Below are 13801 nucleotides of genomic sequence, written 5' to 3' on the forward strand. Positions count from 1 at the left end.
ACGACAACATGACGCATCATCACAGGCCGGATTGCAATGGGTCGCTACCGGCGCCCTTGGCGAATACAGACGTCACTTCTGGGTATAAATTCCGTCCATGTTTTTGCGTCTAGTTTCGGTATCTGAGTCTCCTCACGGTTCCCATCAATCAAGAGGATAGCGTAAGCAGAATATAGCTGGCTAAATTATGACAGCATCGATGGCATACTTTGAAGATGAGCAGTGAATATCATAAATTGGAAGAAGTAAGCCAGCCAAGGCAAACGTTTGACGGAAAATTAGTTAGCGGTGTTTAAATAATTAGCTCGCCACTTTGCACTCCTTAATCTGTCGTCCGTTGCGTTGAATAATGTAATCCTAGAAAAATTACATTTCTCCTTCAAGTGTCTTTTCAGGATTAAGATTATTGGCAGTACGGTGAAGCGCCCTGTATACTGTATAGCCTTATTTCACTAAAGCTTTAGATTGGAAATAACGAATGGGAAGTACCTGTCACAGACGCATAATAAATATTTAGTTGTTCGTGATTTATATATTTCGTCAATTTTATCCATCAGTTGGTGTTCGCGATCGTTTGGCCATCTTTGGTATTTAGCGCACTTGAATTCAGGACTCTTACTGGAGGATGAGACAGATCATGATAGGCGTCATGTAATTCCGTTGATATTGCAATGCTCAGAGCAACATAGTGCACATCGTGAGATAAAAGGGATAATAAATCGAACATTTTGTGTATCTGTGTCTTGCATGTATATAGAGATTCGTCTACGGGAGTTCACTGAACAACGGCAGGTTATATTTTAATAGCTTAAATATCTTGAAGTAAAGCTTACCTTGATACCTGACAAGTTGCTTCACACCCACGCCTTGTTAAGTAGTTATTTGCGTTTCCCTCGCAACCCTTATACAAGAAAAGTCTGCACATGCCACTTTTAGTATCGTGGTAATACCGGAAGAAAAGCTGCTTGCGTTGTCCCAGACAGTCGCGGCCTTCATTTTTAGGGAGTTTGCATTCGTCTAAGTGCCCTCCTGTGTTGAAAAGTAACATTGTTTATTACGCAGCGTAGAAAATGTCACGCACCGTTAATTCTCCTTAAAAGGCGTCCCTAGAGACACGGTGAAACCATGCGGTCAGATTACACGTAGTGTTCAATCGCGCCGAGGCGTTGACTATTTGTGTATCTTAAACACGTTACACGTTAACAAGGCAGATTAGAGCAGAGTATCAACGATCGCCTTAATACAAAGAAACGCAAAATATTTCGCGGTTCTACGTTTCCTATTTTTTACACACAATTATACAACAAAAAAAACAATTACGTTAGCAACATTAGAAACTACCGAAACTATCCATTGGCGCCGTTAGCGCTCTCGTGTCGGACTAGCGTGCATAGATTTCAGCGTGTTTCCAACATCTCGATCGGGGTAGCGTGGTTTACGAGCCGCGTTTACAATGCGAGCTCCGACGAGGCGACGAAAGCGTCGATGGCGTCTCGGCGTCTCCGCCCCCTTTTATCCTCGCCACGCAAGAAGGCAATACCTGGCGACTGATCTGCGAAGAAGGCGTCCGCCTTTAAATAGTAAATGCTCTTCGTAATTATAGTTGCTCCTTCTCTCAAATCTATAGGCTCTCTAGGTTGGGAGCTGAACTGGTGGTGCGCGATCGTATCGTGTGCTTTAATGCCCGAGCGCGTTCTCGGGCATCTGGAGGCGGTCTGTAGCTTTTCATCTTTCTTTAGTCTTCGTTTTTGAATTCTGCTGGATTTCAACCACGCATCGTAAAAGGTTATAATATGACCTAGTAGTTCTCTATCTGAACATCTCAACATAGTCAATTCAATGCCGATTGTTGACATAAATTAAAAAAGGCATAGTTTGAACGCTTAGATTTCAAAGCTGTACTGATATGACTACCTCAGTGATCGGAGATCTGCCTCGCACGATTCGCGGTAGTATCTTTGATCTGTTATTCGCTCTCGGAGAAAAACGGATACATTATTAAATATCCCCTCGAAGAGTCAGAGGAGAAATATTACCGATGTTTGAATTAGCAGGAGTTGTAGATGTTTATTCATGTTTCTCATAAAGCGATAGCTGTGTTTTTTCCTCTCGAATATGCCCAATAATTATTTAAATGTTGGTATTTACCGTAAGGACAGGTTTCCATGCATTCTTTTTTATTCTCGAAGTTGTTTCCATTTTTTTCGAGAGATGTTGTGTTAATGCAACGTTGCTCTTCACGACTGAAATGCCATACGCTTCCCGCACTTTCAAGGGGTTTTCTTTCGTTGCTTTTCTGATAACACACGGTGTCTGCAATATTAGAAGGAACATTTCACTTCATTAAGATATATCTGCCGAATATTTTTTAAATGTTTTCGTCTATACCCACGTTTTTTTGTTTGTTCACTTTTGTTTTATATTTACTTGGATAGCTTGTATTCGGTAGTTAACCGAAATCTAAAACATGCTCATCAATGATCATCGGAAGGTCCTCACGCAACACATGTTATATCATTTATGTTTGGTCTTTCTGGTTTGCACGAATGACGTTCAGTGGCAGGACACGTGAATCACTTCAGGCACGGTGCCTAACACGCGTGTCTGAGAACGCGTTACCGCGTCCTAAAAAAAAAAAAAGAAAAAAAAAAAAAGGAACTGGTTCCTCGATTTCTCGTGAAAGACCCTCAAAATCATGGTATATTCAGTATGCGTGATTGGTTTAACCGGCGATGGACGACGTACAAAAACGACGGGCGACCTTAGAAGGAACTTTTGGCACTGTTTCATTGACTCGATCTGACTGCAGCGTCGACTGCGTTCGCACTTAAAGTGAAACGGAGTATTAGGGCCCGGGTGGTTCGGTGGCGCCCTCTTATGATCTCTCCTCATGACGTTACGACCAAACTGTTCCTCGCCGTTACCTTACAAGATGTGGACTTGTAAGGTCACGGCGGTTTTGAACTACAAGCCTGACGGTATCTGTAACAATAGCAGTCCTGTCATATGTGTGCCCCTTCGTCATTGTTCAGTTTGCGCTATGTATTTTATTAAAGCCAAGTGTGAACCAACTACAACGATCAAAAGTCGTGTTATAACAATGGAGTCATCACATTCTTAAGTTGACGTCGTCAAACCTTACACTTAAACGTTGCGTTGATTTTTGTTGCTGAAATAGAAATTAGTCCAGATAAAGACGTCACAGTGAACGTTCGGCCAATTGCGAATTGCGACCACAGAGATGTTTTTGTTCGCACACGTCGCTAATAGCTAGCCGTGCGAGCCACCTAGGGTACGTCGACCTGTCGCAAATAAATATTATTATCAATTTATAAAGTATAGAATTGTCTGGGAACTTTGACCTTTCTGGCACGCAATTAGCTATGAATGCGAGTGCGATTATATCAGCATATTCGCCCTTTTTGTTTGGCAGCAAACTCAGTGGCGCCATCTATTGTGTAGCCCACGCTAACTTTCGGCTCACGCATCTCTCCCAATTTTTTACTTATCATTCTTTTATCGTGAGTGGAAATTATATCGGACAGTGCTGTAAGGTGTGCCATTTCCTGAAGATAGCAAGGTATATTTGATTTCGCAAATACTGCTAAACCCGGTCGTCCAGTTCGGAACCGGAAGTGGTTGGGGGCTATTTGCGCGCTGGCACCATTACGCTTCAACTCACGCGAGAAAGAGCGAATACCGAAGCCCACGCAAAAAGACACACACGCGCGCACGTACGCACTCGCGCACGAGGCACGCAGGCACTGCCACTCATTCGCGCGAACACAAACGCGCGCGCACGCGCACAGCACGCGCAGACATAGACAGTTTCCACCAATATGAAAGACCCACTCGAAGACGGTGGCTGGTGAGTGTGCGGTGCGCATTACCGACAATTCTGTATTGGTCGGAGGAGAGAAGAATCCGATAAGAAAATAGCCATACTGCATCAGCCCTCACGGACGAATATCCATCCTTTCACTCGCCGGGATATGGAAATGCCACAAGCGCGATCAGCGCCCCCACTAGCCGCCGTCTCTGCCACGCCCTCCGATTGGGTCTTTTTTTATTGATATAGATAGTGCGCGAGTCGATTTGTGCTTAAAAGGTTGCCGAACACACGATTCCGTGCATAAAAGGCTCAATCTTATTTTACGTTTTCTGCAGGCCGCTTGGCATTCCCTCTGTGTTTCAAAATCGGCGAGTGCAAAGGCGCAGCCGGTGGCCGCAATGCATGTCCCGGTGAAGGGACTCAGATGCCACGTAGTTATTATTGTAGCGCCAGCGCTGCACGAAGAGTATGGTCTTGGCATAGTGCAGAACTCATCTGGAGGAACATAGACAGTGTGAATGCCCAGAAGAAAAAAAATGAAACCCGTCTACAACTCCCTATAACGCCGAATTAGAGCGCAGCTCTTGAGGAGGAGGAGGGGAAGGTACGTAGAGCGGGCTATGCCCCTCCTCTTCTCTTGCCCGCCCCCATTTAAGGGAAAATTTTCTGCTAAAATGAGCGGAAAAAATTTCCCGCAAATATAGCGGAGAACATTTTCCGCTGAATTTAAAGGGGAAATTTCCCCGCTAAATTTACCGGGGAAAATTTTTTGTTAAGTTTAGCGAAAAAAATTCGCCGCAAATATAGCGGGAAAACCTTTCCGCTAGATTTAGCGCCCGCTCAATATAGCGGGGGAATTTTTTCACTAAATTTAGCTGGCAAAATTTTCCGCTTGATTTAGCGGGGAATATTTTCCGACAGATTTAGCGGGGAAAATTTTCTGCTAGATTTGATGGGGAAATTTTTCCGCTGAATTTAGCGGGAAAATTTTTCCGCTAAATTTAGCGGGGAAAACTTTCCGCTGCATTTAGCGGAGAAATCTACCCATTATGCACCGCGCGGTTACGCCGATGCCGCTCAAGCTGGAAACGGGCGCTAAGAGCAAAACGAACACAAATCTCAAGTATTTTGTTAGGTCCGGATAGCAGTTTTTGTCACTGGTGTGAGGGCCCATATTATTGTAAACGCCCGCGTCATTCATTAGTCGACATGAAAAACGAAAAACATCCGCGCACTCCTGACTCGGCTGCACCTGCATGCACCATTTGTAGATATTGTAAATAACCTCCTGCCCTCCTTGCGTCTCGTATCCAGCGGTCGACAACGTCTAACACAATGTTCAATTTGCTTATAACCTTGATTATTTACACCAAGACTAACATATTAGCAACTGGTATGTGCGTTGCAAGTTGAATTTTACAACAAGATGTTAAATCGGCATAATTATATCGGGCATTAGTCAATATGCCTATTGAAAATACGTCGTTTGGGAATGTAATAAACGTTATATAATACAAATATTCAAATAAACAAAATATCAAACTTTATGTTTTTTTACATTTGCGTAGGAAATTGGCCAAGACTTGTTCTTTTAGTTTAAACGAGGATTGGAATTGGAAAACTTGGATAAAGATTTTATGGCAGTTAAAAAAACGAGCGTAGAGTCTTAAAACTAAATAAGTATTTGACTAAAACAGAAACCTTATAGAAACATGAGAGGGGCAGTCGACATTTCGTTAAGGCTTTCATTCTTGTCGAAAATTCCTCTGTCACTCCTTTTCGCTTGTACAACCTTCATGTTTTATACATCTATGAATATAAAAGAGTAAATCTAGAAGGTTTGGAAGCTAAAAATAGTCGCAGTTAATATTATATTGGAAAAATTCCAGTTTAATTACTAATATATATTAAAGAAGTGGAGGAATAGAGAGCGCTGTGGTGCTCGTCGATAGGATTAATAATAGAGTAGCCTTACGATGGCACTAGTCTCACTGGCTAGCAAACAGTCAATAGTAAGCGCTGGCAGAAAAAGGTAAGTTCTTTCGAGTGCTTCTTTTTGAGAAATATGAAGTTTTACTTGTTTTAATGCGAAAGCATTAACTATCCCATAGAGCGAAAGGGCGTCATCAACTTTTGAAGCCGCGCCAAACGGCACCTAAAATCCCCTGTTCCAATGAAGCGAAGCCTGTCGTCCGTAGCCGCGATTTGATGAATAGGCTCCCATTGGCTGGTCATAGTTTCAAGGAACGAGGCTCCCATTGGCTGCTGCGCGGTGTGGTTCCAAGGAACGCCACCGCGCAGAGAAGCCCTCTCCATGGCGGCGCAGCGCCCCTGCCGCCGATGAGAGGGAGCGGCTGGCCGCTCTTTTTCACCGGCGGATTGATCGAGGCGTGAGATTTGGGCTGAAGTGCTGTGTCAGTCTTCGGCCAAGGCTCGTGTCCAATTAGCGCGTCGAATGTCGGGCTCGGGCCCAGTAGCCGAGTTAGCGCGATCCGACCTGATGACGTTTCATAGAAGGAGAGGAGACCATGCGAAAGGCCTTCTGTCTAGGTAGTGTTGGCAGAGCCCGCTCGGGCAAACTCCGGGTAGGCTCCACGGCCGAGCTCAGCGCGGCGCGGCCACTTTACAAGAGCGCGCGCTCGGCCGTCGGCCGCCACCTCGGCAGTAGCGAAACGTGGCTGTCCACGCCAGTACGCCGGGGAGGAGCTAAGGTAGCGGAAAAACTACATTCATGCTTTCGCATTCACAACTAATAAAAAATAAATGCTTGCGGAGTTTTTTTTTATTTTTTATTATTATTATTATTTTCACTGTGTCAGTTTTAGGGAGTGAATTGTTTCGAATAGTAATTTTAAACAGTCAAAAGCGTTAAATGTTTTCGTGCAGTCAGTTAGGGGAATCATGGTCAGTAAATTGTTTAGTAAGTTTTTTTAAGCATTGTTTTTTTTTTTAAATTTCTTGTCTCTGTTTGTTTACGCTTGAGCTTTGCCAAGGCAGTTAACGTTAGTTCATTTTATCACGTCTTAAAGGCACGGAAAAATTTGTGTTCGCCCAGTTTACTATAGGCCGTTAATTCAGTCCAGCTTTTGAAAAAAATAGGTTCGTTAGATGTTTAAGGCTCACATATTGCCACTCTTTAATGTTCTAGGGTGAAGTATTATTTTTAGAATATGATACCTACCAATCGGACAGGTTTGCTTGCATTGTTGTTTAGTGTCGAAGATATTCTTAGTGCCAGCTGGGCCACAAACATAAGCGGGTAGGCATTGCTTCAGGTATATGTTGAAAGTAAACTTGAGTGTAGGCTCACTGCAATCAACTGGCTTAGGCGGAGCATCGTTGCACACCTCATGAAGAACGTCGTAAGAACCTGCGTACGAAAACGTTGACGGGTGTATGAGTGCAAGTGTATACGTGAAATCAATAGACGATCTTATGAACGCCCACTCTTGTGCATACGTAGTTTGTTCACATTTTTATCTTGGAAAATATTGACGAATAGATTTGAAATCGATGCATTCCTTGTCATGAAAGCAACAGAAAGCAAGAAACCGTAGTACACTGTCAAGGTAACTACATATATCACTTATTGTTTGTATCCAATTAAGCCTCACGGCTTTTACTAGAGCTCCTTGTCAACGCTTAGCGACATCAATTAACAAGACTTACTCGAGCTTTCTAGAGGTTTCACATTTTCATGACACTATTGTGTCATAAAAATGTGAAACCTCTAGAAGGCTCAAGTTAGCCTTGTTAATTGATGTCGCCAACGTACGCACTGCAGTGCGTACGTTCAACTGTTGTCCATGGTGCCAATAGCATAAGCATGTATTTCCCAGTGTTATATATATATGGCCGCAAAGACAGCAAATGTACCTAAAGCCTGTGTTACCAGAGTAGTCTTTTCAATGTCACACCAGAAAGGCATAATTTGTCAAGGACTGAAGCAAATGGTGCTCTAATAAAATGCGCACGCGACTCATTGTTGACATAGTATTCGTGATCTGCGGAAAGAACTTAAGAATGACCACCCACAAAATTTGATCCGTTCAAAAACCCGATTCGTGCAGGAACAACATGCACCAAAACATACTCATCGGATGTTGGAGGTAAATACGAATGTAGCGTATTACATGGACAAGAGGGAACGGAAGCTCTTTCTGAGAGTATGTCACATTCGTGGAAATATAAACCTTGTTTTAGGCCGATCGTGTTTCTCAACTAAACCCAATTCCTGCACTCGTTATTTGTTAGCACCTTATCGATTTCGGCAGATGACCCACCAGAGGCCTCGCGGGGAGGCAGACGCACACGGACTTATTTGACGTGAGCTTATCTGCTTTCATCCAGATAACGAGTACATGCATGTGCGGCTCAAAGAAAGAAAAAAAATACGACGCGATAAATTCAACTAAACTAGGGCCTCTGCGCCGATCAAAGCTACTGAGCTCAAAGGAAAGAGGCAGGATATTTGACCTATTCGTCAGCAAGGGCACACATCCTGCCACAGAAACGACACGACTCTATCGCCCTAAAAGCTGGTTCACACCTTTGCGTTTGAGTGGATCGACTGCGTTGCAACCGTTCTTGCGCCCGCTTACGACGAGGGAACGTATAGACGCCACTTATCGAAAAGCCTTGAAACGTTTTGGATCTGCGCATCTATTACAATTTTTTTTTCACCCGGAGACCTTGAAATGATTTTGACCATATTACAGAGGTTATTCCTTATAGGCAGGGACGGGCAAAATACATGCAAATATCTATCGAAATACAAATACAAAATACTTAGTCAAAAATTTATTTAATTACATGTCTAATTACATTTCCAAAAAAGTATTTAAGTAAAAGATACAAATACAACTCAATGCATTTGGTCTCCTCCAAATACTTTTCGAAATACATTCCTCAAATTTGCGTCAGCGACTTCAGGGCACCTGAAACGGGTTTCTAGGTGCCTCATTTTAATCTTGCATCGCACACTCGGGAGTTAGTGTGCGAGGCTCTAGTTACGTAATAGAAATATAATCACAAAAAATTTAATCAGCTTGGACGTAATACGCGAAAAAAGTACAGAGCTTCAAAAAGGTTTTTTTGTGGATTACATTTTGGCATAGACCAACAAAGTATCTAGACGACCAAGACGCAGCACTAGTTAGAGAATGTTTTAGTGTTTTAACTCGCCCCAGTTACGAAAATCTGGACGATCCGGCATTTAGAATGTTCCAGGCAAAAATATGGATGAAAATCAGGCTAGAAAGCATCACAAGTTGTCACAGGCACTTATTTAGCCAGTCTGCCTGTGAACGTCGATTTCGTCACTCTTCTTGCCCTGGACTAGCACCGTACTCACAAAGTCACTAAACGTTTGTGCTTGATTGAGAGACACTGCATTCGGTGCAGAACATAGTTTTTGTCCTGCTATGGACAGTGACAATAAATTTGAGGGATGTATTTTCGCCCACGAAATTGTGTTTAATTACATTTGTATTTGAAATACCCACGTTTTAGTATTTAAATACACACGTCAAATACATTACCCAAATTGGTAATTAAATACAAGTGCAAAATACACAAAGTATTTGGAATACGTATTTTAAATACTTGTATTTGAAATACTGCCCATCCCTGCTTATAGGTAACAAGTTGATTTGATCTCGCAAAGGCAGCAGGCCTTCAGTCTAGTTATACCTCATGGGAAATGTTCTAGGGCTACATGATGGCGCAAATGTGCCAGCCAGTCCTTTGGTCTTAGGCGGCTACAAGCGGTTGATACGCTGTTGATCACACTCCAACGGAAACGTGTGGAACAGCCTCATCGCAAACACGTAAAAATATTAAATTCACCGAGCATTCATATGCAGAAATTCTGCCTCGGTCAGCTTACGTCGGCAAAGGATTTACATGTGCCAAATCCAGTGATGTGATTCCTGCATCATTTGCGCCAACCTGCGCCGAAATATTTACCCTGGTATATCTTGCTATGATTCGCCAAAAATGTGATGAATTTAGCCAACATTGCACCAAAATGTAATTTCGCTTTATGTTTTACTGAATATACATAAGAGCTCAGGCCTTGCTACACGGCCGGATCGTTCCGGCAGTCTTCTGAGAATTTTGAGAACTTTTGGTTATCGCCCCAAACAGTGTACTACTCGATTTGACCTCTGCGTCTGACGCCGACAGCACTCGGAGGTCTCGGAATATTTATAATATTCGTGATTTGTTCTGGCAGGTTAGTTAGCTTCGTTGAGTGCAGTTCTTGCCGCACTTTCGTGCATTGCAGTGAGACGAAGACTGCAGTGTAGCTATCGCGACGCTGCGTAATTTGTTTCGCCGCAGCACACCTACGTACCAAAGGGAAATCACTCCTCTATAGCCGTATGCCGCACAGGCACCTAAGCGTCGAATGTATTAAAACTGAGATCAGTGAGTTCCTTAGCAAGTCTACCTTTCGGTAAAAAATAAGACTGGCTGGCATATATGATAGTATACAAAAAGGTTTTACAGCGAAGCTGTAGGGGGGGGGGACTCGTAGGTGAAATTTGCTCGTGTCAGCGCCCACACGAAAAAAAAGAAAAAGCTTGAGCGATCGAGGCGAAAAGTGCATATTACTCATAAAACAAACAACACAACATTCGTTTAAGTAAAGAACAAGCACCAAATAAGCATTTGAACCACATAATTGATGATAAGGCGCTCCTGATAACAATGCGAAGCACGTAGCGCTCACCGTAAACGTTTCCTGTAAAGATTGCAGTTGCGGAAGCTGCAGCGGCGACAGCACCTTGCGACGTGGGGATTGAAGTCACTAGCCTTTCATATATGTAAAAAACGTTTTGGTACTATTCTAAGCAGTGAGAGAGTGCAGGCGAGCTGGTAATTAATCGACATCATGTAAACCCATCTTAGGATTTACATGATGTCCTTTTGGTACAGTGCATTTACTTTTTTTGTGTGTCAACCATTTGGTATAGTGCAGTGGCCGATCGCAGAGCCGTATAGAGAAAGTATGGCCAATCGGAGGAGCGGGCAGAGCCAGGGCGTGTTCCAGACGCAGAAAAAGGGCTTGACATGCTCTTGTGGCCAACCAGATGCCAAGAAGAATCTGCTAGCAGCGGTAGCGAGAAACACCATTACTAAGTGCGTAAGAGTTAAATAGAGTAACTCTTTCTGGTTGAAAATATAGCCGCGTGCAGTTTGGATTATGATCACGCAAAACGATGTAAGAATTGAATGTGCCGCTCAATCTCTGTTTTGCTCTTACTCCGAATGTCGCAACCGTATTTACACAGAAGTTAAGAAAGGTTTTGACCTTTTGTGTGGAAAGGGTGGCGACCTTGGGGGAAGGATGCATATAAGAGAGGGTAGCTGAATAAATCTTTAGCTGAGTTGGAGACTTTGTCCACCGTTCTCCCTCCATGGTTGTTGCTTCTAGTACTCTCGCCCCAGTTTTTGATAATTAATCAAAATGGCTCCACAAGTTATTTTTGGTGCTCCAGATTGGATATTTCGCTGCTTCAAAACGTACTCCAAAACGGCTCAGACGAATCACATCACTGCAAATAAAATACATCGAGAGCTCCATGAACAGAAGCGTACCCTATGGTTTTTCTTAACAGGAAAGAACATGTGCTAACTAGAAATATCTTGTTAAATAAAAATTCCGCGAATCATTTTTGACAAGTTAAGGGCTTAGTATATATGTATATGCAAGGAATGGTTAACATGCGGATACTACTTAGCACATATAATAATTTAAAGCTTCGTTTATTTGTCGTTAGTTTTGTTGTGTGTTTCTAGTTATAGTAAATAGAAACGTATGCTCACCAAAGCTTTCTGTAAAAACAGCCACAGCCACTGCGAGACGCAAGCATCGAAAGACTTTCTCCATCCTGGATGTCTTTGGAGTATAGAAAAGTGTATGGCCACTTATATAGTCTTGGTTCGCCAACCTGAACTACGACAGCGGTCATTGTACTAGGGTAGAGGAGCGACACTTGAACAAAGAGATTGCGCGTCGTCCAGAACCAAAAAGACAGGACAATGCTAGCCCAGCATTCCTGCACGTATGAGTAAATGTTGAATAACGGTGCGTCAGCCCAAAGTTCGATTCATTTCCCTGGAAGGTGTTCGCCACCTTACAAGAAAATTACGACGTTGACAATAAATGTTTCCGTCCATTGTCCGTGGCGACGTTGACAATAAATGTTGCCGTCCATTTTTAGAGATCAAGAATTACACACGAAAATATGAGCCTGATTTTAGATATGATTAAATAAGAAGAAGTGAGTAAGGCTGTGATAAGTTGAAAAAATATTATAAAATATTATGAACCACGATTTAGTTGTGAAATATTTCAATCTGCGGAACAAAAGGCAAAGAGTACGTATAGTGCAATACGCCGCGCTGTGGAATAAGTTTACCTACATTTATCTCTTCAGGCCTTGCCTTTTTAGAGCCGGTGATGTTATGTTATCTGAACACTGTTAAGTCCTCCCCTTAATGCTGTGCTAAAAAGAAAAAAAGGTGAAACCACGAAAATTCAGCAGAAAGTGACTTCGAGCAGAGTTACCTGCAAGCGTTTTACTGCGATAGCAGTTAATGAGATACTGCGTTGGTTTCGCGCCGTCGACCGCGCTCCATATCGACGCGGGCCATTTCTGGCACTGGCCCAAAAAGATTCCACATTGACGTCCCGCCGCGCATCAGGCCCCCTGTTACCTGGCACCGGCTGACACCAAGACCTGACAGTATTGTCTCAAGTCACGTTGCACACTGACGCCAAGCGACATAATGACTTCATGTGACACTGTGAGCCACGTGATGTCATGACGTCACGTGACGATGCGTCATCACGTAATACCACGGCGGCACGTAGAAACATAAGCATGAGACCGCTGGTAATGAAAACATAAAAAAAAGCGTTTTCGCTAATTGTGCCAGATAGGTTTTCGGGCGATAAAACCAATAAAGCTAGGGGGACGTTAAGCCGGCGAAACCACGGGCGTGAAATTGGGTGGAGCTACACGCTCGAAACTCGAGTGCGCGATTTCGGAAGTGTTCTTCAGTGATCAAAAGGGGGTGTTATTTTGTGTACAATAACATTGCCTAAGACGTTCAGGCAGCCACACCAACGACAGGGAACGGTTCATGCATACACATGCAGTTTCGTTTTCAAACTGGATTTCAAACTTGGGCTTGTGATTTTCAAGGTGTTGTTCAATTACCACAAAGCAGTCCCCGTTTTCGTCCAATAAATTTGACCAATAAAAGCTATGGAAACTTTGTCTGGTATGCTACTCGGTTTAATACGAAACGGCGGAATCTATGATGCGGAATCGCACCTTTATCGATCATTCACTCCACTTTTTACGAAATGACTCCTTTATGACTCTGACGTTACAGCTCAGCAGTCGCACTGATTCACATTACGGGCAGCCTAAATGTTTACCAATATTTGTTTTTCCCCTTTGTATTTATGAAAATGACTTTAAACAAGTAAACAGCGTGCACTCGCACTGGCCACACGGCGTTAAATTTGGGGTTATTGGCAGAGGCAGATGTTGCAACTCAGTTTAAAAAAAAATTAAATATAGAAGTATGTACAACGATCGAGCAAACAATAGCCAGTAAAGAGATGCAGGTATCTTGCACCTTCCGCAGTTCAATAACAGAAGGCGGATTTTTTTCATCTGCAACAATGAAAGCTCCTCTCATAAAATCTAGCTGTCAAAGTGTCGAAAACAACAACACGTACGTACGTGTACAGTGACACGTCAGCGACAAAAATTAGTATCTATCTAAATTCTTGAAGCTATGGAACGAGATTTGCGCTGTTTCAAAGTAAGAGGCAACAGAGAGGAAAGAAATTGAACACGACGCACACGAGTGCGTGTCGTGTCACAAAATATATCACAAAACAAGATTTGCTATGGTTTTTGGAGTAAAAGGTGAAATTTCCTCAGT

The 13801-nt window shown here is 43.0% G+C and overlaps 1 protein-coding gene across 1 annotated transcript; it reads right to left on the reverse strand.

Moving 5' to 3' along the window:
* Window positions 1-452: 452 nt before the first annotated feature.
* LOC115314296 (carboxypeptidase inhibitor SmCI-like) lies at window positions 453-11726 on the reverse strand. The gene is made up of 6 exons (XM_040214176.1): window positions 11663-11726; window positions 7014-7202; window positions 4157-4327; window positions 2149-2313; window positions 834-1029; window positions 453-618 (listed from the first exon to the last, which is right to left on the reverse strand). Exons 1-6 carry the CDS (start codon window positions 11724-11726, stop codon window positions 453-455), a joined length of 951 nt encoding a protein of 316 aa, XP_040070110.1.
* Window positions 11727-13801: the final 2075 nt, after the last annotated feature.

The sequence above is a fragment of the Ixodes scapularis genome, unplaced genomic scaffold (assembly GCF_016920785.2).
Source record: "Ixodes scapularis isolate PalLabHiFi unplaced genomic scaffold, ASM1692078v2 PGA_scaffold13__105_contigs__length_92229423, whole genome shotgun sequence".
NCBI lineage: Eukaryota > Metazoa > Arthropoda > Arachnida > Ixodida > Ixodidae > Ixodes > Ixodes scapularis.

What these genes read in the sequence shown, in the direction of transcription:
- LOC115314296 (XM_040214176.1), bottom strand. Translation starts at nt 11,726, where the DNA reads ATGGAGAAAGTCTTTCGATGCTTGCGTCTCGCAGTGGCTGTGGCTGTT. An exon ending in TGTTTTTACAGAAAGCTTTG is followed by an intron (nt 7,203 to 11,662) that starts GTGAGCATACGT and finishes TTTCGTACGCAG; the next exon opens with GTTCTTACGACGTTCTTCAT. An exon ending in GCAACTTGTCAGGTATCAAG is followed by an intron (nt 619 to 833) that starts GTAAGCTTTACT and finishes CTCATCCTCCAG; the next exon opens with TAAGAGTCCTGAATTCAAGT.